This window comes from Dermacentor andersoni, chromosome 11 (assembly GCF_023375885.2).
Source record: "Dermacentor andersoni chromosome 11, qqDerAnde1_hic_scaffold, whole genome shotgun sequence".
Lineage (NCBI taxonomy): Eukaryota > Metazoa > Arthropoda > Arachnida > Ixodida > Ixodidae > Dermacentor > Dermacentor andersoni.
This window is the reverse complement of record NC_092824.1, coordinates 12,727,495-12,742,443: the sequence shown is the minus strand read 5'-3', so window position 1 is coordinate 12,742,443 and position 14,949 is coordinate 12,727,495. Positions and strand designations below refer to the sequence as shown.

The following is a 14,949-nucleotide window of genomic DNA, read 5'->3' as shown; positions in this document are numbered from 1 at the left end:
AGCAGGCAATGCTACGAAGGCTAGAGGGATTTCTTTCCCTGCTCACATTCGTGGCCAAAAAATAGTGCACCACATATCAAAGAGTTAAGTCAATACGCACCATGTAATTTTATGTAAAATTAAGTTGCATAATTTCACATTGCAAAATAATGTACTTATTACATTAAAGAAAGGGATTGGATATCTGAATTTCATGATCATAAAAACAATTGCAGCGACATGCTTTTGCGACCTAAGGGTGCGGCACATCCCCTGCGCTCGAGACCAAGATACAGTAAATTTGCCTATAGTGGAAGCACAAATGTGCACAATATCTGATTTGAGGTAAACTTACGCCCACAAGTTGTAACGCATGAAGCAGATCTTCCACAGAAAAAGTCAGCAGATCTAAAACTGCCTTGTGAAAGGCCCGGAACGAAACCTCTGACCGCACTACTTGCTTAGCTTCTGCATCTTCGCCTGGAGTATAGTATACAACACCTGAAATGACATCGAGTGTCCCAATGTTAGTAGGTCAAAATAACTGTTATTGATGCTTAGTCAAAATTTATAGCCACGTGAGCAAATACTTGTGAACAGTGGAAAGTCAGGTAGACAAACCAAGCATCGATTGGCAGGCACCGTTACCCGCGATTATAGTCGAATCAAACTGGGAATGCGTGTGTTTGATTCAGTTATGCTCGCTGCACCTTTTTCATCTGTTTCCAAGCAAAGATCACTAGCGCTGCTACAATTTTATTATATTAATGTACTTAGCACTGCTGATGGTTGAGGTCATGTAGCACTATGGTGGCCAAAGCCTTGTTTCTCTTAACATACAGCGATGCACTTTGCTCCACCACCCAAAGTGCCTAGCATCTCGGCCATAACCCACTAGCAACCCGTTTGAGAGCCTTATGTTGTGCAGTCCCGCTCTAGAGGATAACTCTGCCAACGCAGCTTCACTGCGATCATACAGAGCTGACTGATGGTAAAGACAGGAGATCAACCACAGTGCATAAGACTGGAGCACTTTGTTCAAGTAAGTGAATACAAAGCAAATTCTATGCACAAGAACAAACACTAAAAACAACAACAAAGAAAAAAAGCAAATGTCACTTTCATCTGTGCAAAGCAGGAACATACAGCCATGCGCAATAAAGACTTGTACAAAACATTTCACACCCGTCATCTTCCAAGAAAAACAAAAAAAAAGTAAAATCTGAAAGAAAAAAAGAAACGCTCATGCAGAAGGCTTCTACAGAGCAAGTCCATATGAAATTCATCTCAACAAAGACAACACAGACGCAAACACTGCTTCATCGCTAACACAGCACCCAGGGCACTCCACATTTCCTGGGAGAGCGGGAGGGGGTGCCACTTGTAAAAAGTAATTAGGGAAACGCTTACTGTATATCTGTTATCCGTGCAGGAAAAGCTCTTGTCATTTTTAAGGTTGGAGGTGTGTGGGGTCAGAATGCTGGAGATGGTGCCGAAAACACACACACATGCCTAGAGACTGCTTCCATACACCGAAGATGAGGAAAGGATTACGACCATGGGTGTGTTCCAATACTTGACATAGGCAGCCACTTTGTCACATCTGGGAGACAGCTAGCATATATTGTGTGCTCTTCCAACCTAAATGTAGACAGTAGAAAACCCTGCAACAATGCAGCTACTTTGTAGTCTATGCTAGACAGTTGCCATAGACAACGAAAAAGGTATAAAAGTCTGCAGCAATGCAGGCTACTTAGCTGTCCAACAAGCAGACACAGATGAGCGATTCAATGGACAGGTGCTATTTAGGCGAAAGCCACCATGCAGTTTTGGGAAAACGCAGGTATCAGGATGGCATGGGTGAGTAATCAAGCAGTCTGTGACCTTCTATCTGCTGCAACATAGCTTAAGCAGCATCACTGCTGAGAGTAGAACAGGCGAGACATCGGTACTGTTTATTTCTGTGGGTTCTTGGTCAAGAGTTACTAGAAGTACGCTTACTTCTAGTAACTGCAAAAAAAATTTTACACTAGTGTGCATGTAAAGTCAAGATCTGGCAAAAAACAACAGATGCCAAACAAAGTGAAAAAATATTTTAAACGGCATTTTGGCCCCCGCACAGGGACCTTGTTCACAATCTGTTCATTAAATATTTTTTCACCTTGAATGACATCTTTTTTTTTTTTTTTTGCCATGATCCTTCCCGATCAGACGACATTTCGTCCAACTTTTGGCTTCAATGTCAAGCTGTTTTTGCACTCAGATACGCAGCTGCTTCTCAACATCACAACAGACAGCTGTGTTTGCTGTAACTAATTGGAACACACCCCAGGTCAATGCTTGTGCCCAAAGGCTTTTCATCACAGCCATATAAAAAAAGTGCGCTCAGTAAGAGGCAGCATACAGTGGAAAGCCAGGGCAATATGTGGTTCCACTAGAGGATGCAGAAACACAAGCAGTATGCCTTGAGTCTTCTTTCAGACTTCTTGTATATACGTTCGTGGCCTATACCGGTGTCACACAGTAACTTGATTGCGATTTGGCCCGCCCTGGATCAAATTTCTCGATCAAAATTGACAATGACTGGCATTGCGTGGTCCAACAATACAGATCGAATTTGGAAGAGTTAAAGAGCACCAGGTGTTGATAATGCAGCCCAAAGCACTTGTGAAATTTGTCTAATGTGCTGTAAAATTTGTATTATAAGATAGATCTTTTTCTGAAAAGAAGTATATACTATCCTTACTTTGTTTTTAGCATTTTCTAGAATGCCAAGCTAAAAGAGCAGATGTCAGCCGACGATGCAATATAGAAACTTGATTGATATTGAAAGTGACCATGCAGCAGCACTCGATCTGTATCGGGCATGGTCTTGATCAAAAGTGAGTGTGTAACACAGGTATTAGACAATGGGTACTGCTGCTTTGGAGCCATTGTTCTATGAAAAGATTCTGCAGTTCTATAGGCCACAGTGCTAAGTTGGCATGCTTCTGCAGTGGGAAATGTGCCTGTGCTGCTTACATTGTCCATGACAGCTGGTGCAAGGAGAAGCGTGTGCATTAAAGGGACACTACAGGATGATGCACAATGCCTTGCCTCATTTAATGCTTGGCTATAGTGTGCCCCTTCCAGTGCCCAAAATTATGGCAATATTAATCTGCGGCAGTACTAATCTGGCATGCAGCACTAACGCTGGCACTGGCTATCAGCTCCACAAGCACCAGCACAAAGTGTGCACATACAAGCGGTAACTTGCAGGTGCTGAGGCCCACATCACATGGATTTTTTGGTGCTTCAATACATGCTGCTCCCATGCAGGCTCTGCGTGCAGACTGTCCTGCATGACAAGCAAAGCTTGTGCAATCAAAATGGGCAGCCAAATTTAGCCTTACAACGGCAACTCTGAAGGACATTGCCTCCCGAGCTGCTAGGAAACTAGTGAGAAAAAAATTGAGTTTCAAGTTGTGAAGTGTGCACATTTTTTCGCGCTCTCGTTTTTGCTCTCAGACGATGTCCCTTAGCAATGCTAGGCCAGCACAGTAGCAGCAGCCTGCAGAAAAACTTGGGAGACCCAAGTCATAGGTTAACGCACCAAAACACCGCTATAAACTACAAGGACCAAGGGGAACTGAAGATCTGTCGCCACGGGAACACTATTTAATGGCGACTCAAGCACTCTGAAACCGCCCGAGAACACTAGCACCACTGATCGTCTGCGGCTGTGTGCTGAAACTATGACTCGCGATGACTAACACAGCTGCTGGAAATGTTTCTGGCACAAGTACGCTGCACCAACAAGAGGGCAGCTAGCAGGTTAGACACGCAAGACATGCAAGGAATGAGTCAGATAAACAACGAGCAGTATTAGCAGTCACATCCTGATCTGCTTTCTTTCCAGCACGTCAAAGTATTGCGTGCCCCACCATCTGAATGGAAGGAAGCAAGTGAATACTACTGTATCGACCTGTGGCATGAAGTACTCACTGCTGCAGACTACGATAGGTTAAGTCACAACTGCGATTAAGCGAGAGTAGCGACTAGAAAATGGCGCTGCGACATTTCTGTCTTCTTTTTTTTTTGCATGTTGCCTGTGTGACCATTCCAAGAGCCATCACTGATACAAGGAAACCATTCCTTTTTTTCTTTTTTTGCAGACAAAGGCTACCATGTAGAGTAGGGGATTTAAGATCACACATACAACAGCACAATACGAAAGCAGGCACCATTTCCCACCGACCACAACCAACGTCGCAGCATCTATAATACAGGATTTACCATGAATGGCCTTTTTCTGTGCAAGCCCTGGTTACAAAACACACACTTCCACGGACACGCACAACAGAGAATGCGGTTTGGTGTCAGCGCAGCACCATACTAAGACAGGGTCAATTACCAAAGGACTTCCATGAGCACACCCTTGTTCAAGCACAGACTGCCGACAGCGGGAAAAATGCACTAGCCAGGCGCGTTTTCTGCACAGGAGCATAGTTGCAATCACACAGAACTGGGCACAGTGTTTTTAGGACCTACCATGAGCTAGCACTGGTGAGAGAAAAAAAATCACTGTAGCACCCAGCAGAAATTCCAGGTCATGGCATTGTCCCACAAGACTATAGATGCATGCATGGTCTGACACACACTCTTCGAAAAGAGGAGAATATCAGCCAAATGGCACTGCGAAATGAAACCCAACAGCCCTGTAAATTACAAAGTGCAAGCAGCATTTCGGACAGATAGGTCCAACGAGACAAACGTCCCCAAACGCAAATACGATAACGTCCATACAATCATATTGTCTGTAACAACTGAAGGATCGTTCCCTGAAGCCATGCACAGCCATGGGCTCAACAGCTGCTTGCAAAATAGCCCTCAAACTTCTCAAATAGTGGCAGGAGCAAAAGAATGTAAAAATTTCAAACATGCCCAAGCAAAAAAGAAAGGACACAGGTGGTTTTGATATTGGTATTGAGATGTTATTACTTCATCTCGGTTCAGCAGATCACTTTCAGACAATTGCGACTTGTCTTTTCCAATATATATAGAAACTTTTGATAATGTCTCCAAGGTCTTTCACCATTTCTGTCTCAAATCAGGGTTCCCAGGAAAGCTTCAATCTGCTGTAGTTATTAACAAGTAATGCCTACATACCAAGCAGAATGAATCCTCATCGATGAAACCTAAAGCAGCAATCAGCACAACTGTCAACAGGACACACTGCAAAGTACATTGTGCATTTAACACATCCACAGACCAAGAGGATGGCAGGCAGTCATGATAAGAAAATGTAAAATGTTCCGTTACAGAGTCATTCCATGGCATTTTGCACAAATCTGAACACAATGAACATACATTGCATGTGTTCCTGCACCAAGTGAGTGCCTATACAACTGCACCAAACTAGCAATCAGACAGTCTGAAATTTGCAATTGTTTACTAAACCTGTCGACATACCACACTTTCATGGCCATAGAAGACAAGTCACCAATGCTTCTGAGCAAGTACGAGTCTACAAAAGTGTAAATTTACACAAGCACACCACTTCACAACCATCCTTGCAACCCACAATGTAAGCACCGAGAACAGGCTGAAACTTACTCCACGATGTGGGACGCACATTAAATAATGATGCGACTTCACATACCCACTATGTGTGACACTCCCAAGACTTTGATATGCACTGGCACCTCCCACGGGGCTTGTGGTTGACCGTTTCGCACGGTGTAAGAGAGGTGAAGGAAACCTGGGCGATTCACAACACCAGGCGTGGGGAACAGCTAGGCAGGCCTTCAGGACGCTGCATTTGATAATGAAGTGCCAAGCGTGTTGTGCTGATAACTTGTGAATAAACCAAGAGAGATGATGGAAAAGTGATTTTTGTGGCAGAAGCACTCAGGCTGAGCAGGGCTCCCTTTTGAAATTTTAAGAAAATAAAGTGCCCAATCAACCAATATTGGACCTCGCATATCCTGTGCTTAAAGCAAGCAGTACTATTGGAGAATTCACTAGAGCAGCTAAAGCAGAGCGTGAGGAGATCAACAATAACTCATTGGATTAAAATGATATCGTAACATGTTCAAGAAAAAGCATTTAGATATAATGATAGAGCACACAGATGTGTAAAATGTGAAACCACATGTTAATTACTTGGAATCTACATTACTGAAATGAGGAAAACACGCACACAGAGAAGAAAGCGCAGTGTTGTGTTTTTCTTTCTTTTGTCCTTGTTTGCTTTTACGCTGTGTTACCAGTATGATGAACCTTAGCCAATTCGCACAACTTGCTATCTATTTCCAAAGCAGAAAACAAAGCAGGCATACGAAGCACGACATGCCTTGCAAAGAACATGCGCCGTTTACAAGACCTGCAAAACATGCTGCTGGAACGTGTGCAAAGCAGTATGCTGTCTCTATCAAAAGTTTAAAAGTTACACACGTGGGACCTGACCAGTTGGAGGGATGCGTTAGGGACCTGGCATAACTTTTGTGGCTCCAAAGCTAGAGACCAAGAAAAAAATGCTCTTCAATTTTTCAGGCTTCAAACTGCCAAAAATGCTACAGGGTCCTAGTATCAGGTCAACTGGTGGCGTTTCCTGGCACTCACAAATTGGCCTCAGAACTTCCGACAAAGGCTGTACACAAAAGCACATTTACAGAGTGAATGCTTCAGTAATTCAAATTTGGTGAATTGAAGCAACAGAAAACAAAGACGAAAATAATATAATCTGCCTCAGATACAGTGAACCTTTGCAGACCATTTTTTTTTTATGTGGACAAGTGCCTACACTCAAAACAATGGCGTGACCTACATTCTAATCATGTGCCCCATGAGCAAACAGCCCAGATCTTGATGTGCTTGCATGTTACACTATTTTGGCCCTTTTCTAGACAGCACATGCCAACTGTTAGTTACAAATATTTACATCACTTGGCTCCCTCACAGCAATCAGCACAGTACTAGAAGGCTTGATGAAGGAATGAACAGGCCCAGCGTGCAAATTATCCAATGCCTCACTTAACTACAAGTACAGTAGTTGCATCCATGTTAGCCTGCATAGTGAACTCAAACCTGTAAATCTTGGCTGCACATCACACCTGTACAATTGTCCAGCCTTTTCTCAACGCTTAAAAAAAAAAAAAAGAAATCACTGATAAAAAGCACAAAATTACGACTTCTCTTAAGCTATGACGTTGCCCACCATTTTCGAAAAAGTTTACTTGGTTTTCCATCAGACTCCCGTCAAACTCCCTAATATTTTCTAGAGATAGATGTTTGTGTTAGAGTTTACAAAACTACAGAAGTGACAGTCCACAAGTTTGAAAATGCAACCCCAGCTAGATGCCCGAAGAGAACATGTAGCTCACGACAAATGACATTAATCCAAACATTAGGAAAAACAAAAATTTTTAAAAAGAAACAAAGAAAAGTGCCAACAAGAAATACTAAAAATTCACAAGCTCTAACAAACAGTGTTGTCAAATGAGCGAAGCAAAGGTGTTTTCCTGTCATGTATGTCGGAAAGGGAAATTGCACAAGCTGCAATCACACATGTGATTCTTGTAGCTATCAAAACTTATTCTTAAAAGATAGCCGTGCAACATGCTATTGAATGAACCAGTGTAGGTATTGCAAAATAAGCAACACAACCACCACACATGCAAAAGAAAAAAAAAATGGAAGGCTATTCCTGTGATGCAACAAAAGGTTTGCAACACCTTCCACAGCCATTTATGTCTACATACATGTGGGAATTTTTAAAGGGATGCAAGTGCAGATAAGAAAACTATAGTAGCAAAAATTGTGAAAGACAGAAGTAATGTTTTTGCACTTTTCTAAAATCCAACTAAAAAAAATTCCCTTTTTTGTCTTGCAGAGCATGGTCAGTTTATGCAGCATGTACAGTGCGACTGCATGACTTTCACTTCTTAACTGTCTATTGATAGAGCTGTTGCTGAACAGGAATTGGATCTTGTGGGTGCAAAAACTTTACATTGTCTCATTAACAAAATGGGACATTGCAGACACTGCAGAGGCCCCGCTATGCCACTTTCAGCAATGAAAAGAGCTAAAAATATCAGAAAGGCAGACAAGAAAGCAGAAGGTGCTGTCTACAAGTCCTTATAACTTGGGCTGGGTGATCAATTCCAACATTCAGATTGACTGATTTATGCTTCATACACTTGAACTCACTTCACTCACTTGAAGAAGATATATTTTGACACAGACATCATGGTCAGAGAACACAAATGAAAAACTAAAATTATTATGTTGAACATCCCAAATCAACACATGGGCTTTTAGAGGCACAGTGGTGGGGGAGACTCCAAATTAATTTCGACTGTCTAGTGTTCTTTCACATACAGTTATGTTTATGCTGCATTTCATAGATGCTTTCTATGGAATTACTTCATATACAACTACAACTGCAGACGTAACGTTACATAAAATCGCGTAGTATTTGCACACCTTTGTGCTTACAGATTACGGCAAACTGTTTCGTTAGCAAACACTAGTGCGACCATTCGTTGCAGAAACGGGTCGCTCCCTCATTTGGTGGTAAACAGGTTCGAGTCTGCGACGGCTTCCACATAATAATAATATGATATTTTGCAACATAAATGTACGAGACAGTGTTTAAGCTAATTACATGATGCATACTTATATCTTGATTAAATGTGCAAACTATTTTTGGTCGTACGTGCGAGCAGTTGGAGAAGCATTGTAGCAGTGACTGCATTGTATGAAACTGAGTAGTAGTACTATCGTGAGCAATACGAGCATGCACAAGCGAGGAATGCGGCCCGGATGCGTGCCCTCCCCTGTGGCGCGCGAGGCAGGGAGGTCAGACAAGAAAGGAGGAACATTCTTCTCCGGCGGCTGCTAGGGTGCCTCAATGTCCTCCTGCCCCACTGCTCCGTACAGAGTGGAGACAACCGTGGCATCTACTACGGCATCGGCCATGTGAATCGTGGATGCTGTAGTAGACGCCTTTGATGGATGCCGTAGGGATGCGTTGCCGGTGCTCGTGTGTCTTGAAAGCAATCTGCAAACTGACCAAAGTGTGCGCCCGCGCGGGCCTTATCTTCAAAGCGATCTGCGATGTTTGCAGAGTGTGAGTAGTGCCGATAGCTTCGTATGCACTGTGCTTTCGACATTTCGTTCACGTTGAAGTGAGAGATGCATGAAGGTCATTTCATTTGCTGCTGCCGCGATTCCTCACTCCAGAATTTTGACAGCGAGATGTGTTCGTGTTTACCTGTGCGCACGTGACACCATGCTGGTTAACATAGTTAAAACACTTTGGCGGGCTGGTTGGTTTGAATGCATGATAGAATGCGTAAGTGCAAGTGAACAAGGATGGAGGAAGAAGGAGACACAAAGACAGCGCTGTCTCTGTGTGCCTGTTTCTTTCTACGTCCTTGTTGAGTCACGCTTACACACTCTATCATTGTTAATTTAGTTAGTAAGCGAATGTTAACAAGTTTGTACGGTCGATAAAACTACCATCCTTACTTCGTACAGCCATCTACTAATTTCCTATCGCAATCGGTGCTTCACCTTTCGGATGGAACTGCGAATTTTTGGCATACCACCCCCAGTACAATGCGGCTACTGTGCGGAGAATCAAACCCACAATATCGTAGCAGAGCGTCATAGCCACTGCAGTAAGTGGCCAGAGAACCTGTTAATAAGAACAAGCAAGCCTGAGCTAATAGAAGGGTGTTTCTTAAATACTGCTGCTCGAAAGTGTCGACCTTGTCACCAATGTTGACCCCATAACAGCAAGACAGGCTAATTATAGGAACCTTCATTCGACTAAAAGCAAGAGATAACCAGGTTAAATAATTAAGCAGCTGCACCTAGTTGCAACTGTTCTTATTACCTCGAAAGCTGAAAACTAACCGAGATGAGAACACAAGTGCGATCCACTGCCAGCGTCTTTCAGACACAAACGCCCAGTCAGCACAGAAACAACGTCCGACCTCCAAAGTGACTCATCAAATTTGAAAGACGGGTGAGCCAAAACAGGCGAGCAACTGCACAGGTATATAATCTGCAGCTCTGGCCATATTTGACAACTTTCTTTTATTCAGAGCAGATGTGGTACTGTTTCGTAACCACGTGGAAGCAAGAAATGTGATCAGATAGTTCGGAAATAACAGCCACCTAAATCTGAACAATATGCACAAAGGTTCTGGCAATGCCTATGGCTGGTGACTCCATTACAAATGGAAAAACGAAAGCACAAGGATTACTTTGTTACAGGTGGCTATAGAGTTGAAAATAAGATAGCGGGCGATAAGAGCGGGGACAGCAATGAGCACAGTGACTTTATTTTGCAAGGAAGTAGCCAAGTGTATGCAAGGGTTTACTAGTGACGTTAAACAGTGCCACTGCAGTGGGAATATTCGACAAGGAAAACAACCTGTGGAAAGGTAGAAGGCCATTGTCAGGAATGACCTGGGATTTTGCAATGCTGGGCTAGTCGGTTTACAATTTTTACCACAGCATCTGATGATGACCATTAGGTACCTGATGTTTAGGATTTAATAGTATTGCCAAAGAAGGTAAAAAAAGGATAAAAGTGCAACACATTGACAGCGACAACAAGGTCCGTCACTCAAATGCTGTCCTAGCGACACACGGAGGCAGCCTGTTGGCAGAACGTATGAGGCAACTGCTACTTCGCAGCAGAAACAGCAGTCTGGCAAATACCAAGCGTCTCACCACACTAATGCGATGAGGAATGCCGGCAGCCACGTTAAAGACGCCGCAACTCTACGGCGTACGAGATGAGGCCAATGTAAAACCATCTGCGTTTGTCAGTGCTCAGTAAAATGATTACACAATTTGACCTTGGCATTCACTGTCCTTTCCACTCAGACCAGTGCACGCACGATGGTGTGGTATGAACACAGCAGAAGCCAATGTCGCGATAACGTATAACTATTCCACTCCGCATTTATTCCAAATCTACCATTAGACCACAGTGACTGGTGAAACTTTTTTGAACCATGCCCATTTTGCCTGCTGTTGCTTGAAAGACAGGCAAAATGGGCATAACCGGAAAAATCATGATGGGCTAATGGTGCATTTGTAATAAACTCAGAGCTGAACAGTTTCACATTATCACGACCCACAATGCGACCCTGTTCCCGCTACCAATACAATGGAGGGGAGCATGCTTCAAGGGGAGCATGCATGGAGGGGAGATTGCCTTATCATTTTTGTGATCAAATGAAGCACGCATCTCTGAAAACTTTCCGACACATGGGGCAACACGTATGCCATCAATAACATGACAGCACAACGGTGGAACAAGTGTCCACATAATTGCTAGCACGGTAAAAATCTAGGTTTCTTGAGACAGTGGCTTGTCTCACTAAACACGGAAAAGATACAACACATCACCAAGAAACATTGCACATTCCTGACTCACAAACGCATTATCTGACCTGGCAACCTGAAAATTTGAAAACATGGAAGCCAATACTAAAATATGGTGGAAGATTCAAAATATTCTTTGAATATTCGATATGCTGACTGCTTATGAAAGGTTTGCCGATTTGGTTCTGTAGGGGTGCTGTGAACAGGGACTGGGTTATATATATGCACCAACAACGGTCTGCGCCGTAGACAAGCAGAATTGGTTATCATAATGTTTATTAATAAAATTCATGTAACGGCTGTCGACGATTCAATTGTCGTTATACATTGGTTCAGTTAATTTCGCTGTCGTGCAAGTTTGTCCGTGTAATTGACAGGCCCTAAAAGTGGGCCATGCAAATTAATTCAGCGACTGTATTTGTCTTTTTTGAAACTGATTTTGCACTAAAGCACAAATGAAAAATCGTGAACTATTTATGTGAACACAAAAATCATAAACAAATACTAAACATCGGGCATTTTAAGAGAATCGTTAAAGTGGTCAGGTATGCACTGCAGGTTGCTATTTTTTTCTAAATAGATATCTTAAATTGTTTGCCATGTCCCATTTTCTTGCATGATGTACTTTGTGCAATGTAGTTATTATATAAATGGTGCTATCACCATGTTGCCAATGTTTAGGAGATATAAACAGCATCAAGTCTATTCTGTGCCTTTGGTCCGTGCTCCTGACAGCTGTACTTGTATTATGAACTTTTGCCAAATAAACTTTTACTAACACCATAGCGAATTTGCATTTAATTGTCGGGGTGGTGGTGTCCTTGACAGCACGATACAAATTACGAAGAATGACCTGGGAGACGAGTTGCTGAGAAAATGGCATGCCTAACATTAGGGAAAATGTGATGCAGGCGATTTTCAGTGCGAAGACAATTTCACACATCACTATTCACGATGCGACAGCAAACACAGGAGTCCTTTCTACTGCAATTTCTCGCCCTACCCATTCAAGCGACACTCGTCTAGAAAAGCCATGGCTTCACAGAAAAACGTGAGGCAGCACATCTCCTCGTTTGTTTGTGCGTGGCGAAGTCCTTGATGTGAGCTGCAACTTACTGACCGGCAATGGCTGACTTACAATGCATGGCCGTCAAGGTAAAGGCTGAACCCACGTCCTGGCACTGGGCCGCAAATCATGACAGCTACTGACCAAGAATGGCTGCTGACAGTATGCCTCGGTTCCTAGCGAGGCATTGGGCATCGCGATTTGAGGCTAGCATAAAAACAAGTGTGGGCTGTCGTCAATAAACAGCGTGGACTGTGCATTTGCATGTTTAAGAGAGCGCAAGTTTTAGGGTAGCAACGAGAATAAAGCTCTTCCATTTAAGAAATTAAAAATAGTTTAGAAGTAAACCACTGCCAACCATCACAAAGCTGATAACAAGACTGTACTGGCTTGACCTTTGAATGGCACGAAACCAAAGATGTACAAACAACATCTGCTCAACTTAAGTGTGAAATTCATGGATTTCTGTTGAAGAACTCCAATAAGTTCAAGGGCTTTCCAAGCCCTGAAAAATGATCCATTGATATTCGAGAAGGTTTTAAAAAAAAAACACTTTATAGGAGCACTAACGAACCCTGTCCATATAAGCTACAATTTTCCATCGGCTTTACAGTTTGTAAAGCCATACTACATCCTAACTACAGCTCTCTCACCTTCAGTCTATATCACAGAGGAGCTGCTGTAGTCGCGATGAAAAGCTTTCCTGCACACAATGTGAATGAGCCGATGCTCCTGGCGCTTCCAGTGTTGTGAGAAAAGCAAATGTCACCAAGTAGCACGCCGACACACAGGCAAAGAAAATGCCCGTTCTCAGTGAGAACTTCCCATAAGTCGTTGCAGTTTCCCACAACTTGTAGTTAATTTCCTTACCCTCAGTCAGGGCGGAAACAAACTCACCACATTTCGCCAACGTCCCTGCCAGATTGAGGTTTCGACACACCCATTTCATACGTACTTTGGCTTCCCAGACAATGCTCTGACCTGCTCTATTCAACACATCACACAGACGTAAAAAAAGCAATTCAATCCACACATGCCCTAGGCACACACTGCATACACACAGTCATGGCTCTCTTTCCTTCTTTACACGGCGACAGAGAACTCATCAACAAGGCCAGGCTCCTGAGGCAGCTCATTGACACAGTACCCAGCAGCCTCCAGACAGCCGAAGCACGGCTGGCACACACCACAATTCTCGGATCCACGGCAGGTGGTGCCACGCAGGGTCACGCTGCACTCCAAAGCAAAAACTGCCATTGCCAACGATGGTGGAGCCACGCGGAGAAAGTGGTGCAGCGGGCGTGCAGAGGAAGGTCGGCAAGGGGGCAAGGGTTGCAGTGAGGATAAAAAAGCTCTCTTCCCCGGGGCGCCACCAGCAAGGTTGTGCCTATGATTCATCATCGTCCGGGTTCTCAGAGTCGATGAACTCGACGTGCGTGAACGGAAAGTGTCCTACACGACCTTTGAGCTCTCCTTCCCACTGGCCATTGATGTTGGTCTTGGTCACGGTGATGATGTCGCCAACCTGCGAGGAAAGAAAAGAGTATAGACTTCAAAATTAAATTAGGTTGTGCCAAGACCATGATATTATTATGAGGCAAACCGAAGTGGGGGACTCCAGATTAATTTTGACCACCTGGGGTTCCTTAACGTCTAGCCAATGCACGGAACCAGGCGTACTTGCGTTTCACTCCCATGAAAATGTTGCGGCTGTAGATGGGGTTTGATCCTGCACCCTCAGGCATAGCAGCGCAAGGACAAAGACACTACGCCATCATGGCAAGAGTGAGTGTAGTCCTTATTCACTGTACTTTGAAGGTCTAACGACACAGGTATATATACAAATTTGCTTCGGGTTCAAGCCACAGCTGTGGCTTAGAGAAGTAAACAATTGTGAGGAGTTGCAAGGGGCTTCAATTTAAACTATAGTCTAATACTCTGCAGGACTCTGAGACTAAAACCGCAAGAAAAGTAATCATGAGAAGAATACTGCTGTGAGAGTGCCAATCACACTTTGTAGAGATCTAGGATACTGTGTACCAAAATCTGCACCTTCCAGCATGCTAAAGGATTCTTTTCTTACCTACACAATTAGAAAAAAAAATTGGTCAGTATTTTATAGACTGTCTTTGAGCCACGCAGCATGCCGCACCTCATATAACAAGCCGCGCAAATCTGAGGGCCTAACAACATATCCGTGAGAAGCCTTGCGTGCTTGTGTGTAGACAAAAAGCTTTGAACTGTGTGCATGAACACGCATAGATCTGCCTGCCTCCTGGTGGCTATTCAGTTCAATCTTCGCACATGCTTTCATGCTTTCCATACGCCATACAGTGAAACCTCGCTAAACCGTAGTCGGCTGGAGCTCGGAAAAAGTATGTACGTACTAAACGGTAGTACTGCTTAACCAAAATAGCATGAGATCACCCATTTACATGTCAAAAACGGAACTCAGAAAGAGTGCAATGAAAGGGGGAGAGACATGCAGTATTTACTCACTTTGCACGACAAAAGTG

At 43.5% G+C, this 14,949-nt stretch overlaps 1 protein-coding gene across 1 annotated transcript in view; it reads right to left on the bottom strand.

Moving 5' to 3' along the window:
* Positions 1–998: 998 nt before the first annotated feature.
* The window catches only part of Crk (Crk proto-oncogene, adaptor protein), a 77,379-nt gene continuing 63,428 nt past the window's right edge, over positions 999–14,949 (bottom strand). The window contains exon 8 of the mRNA XM_050167751.3: positions 999–13,958. Within this exon, the coding sequence (XP_050023708.1) occupies positions 13,821–13,958 (138 nt within the window). The 3' untranslated portion in view covers positions 999–13,820. The remainder of the gene's footprint in view (positions 13,959–14,949) is intronic.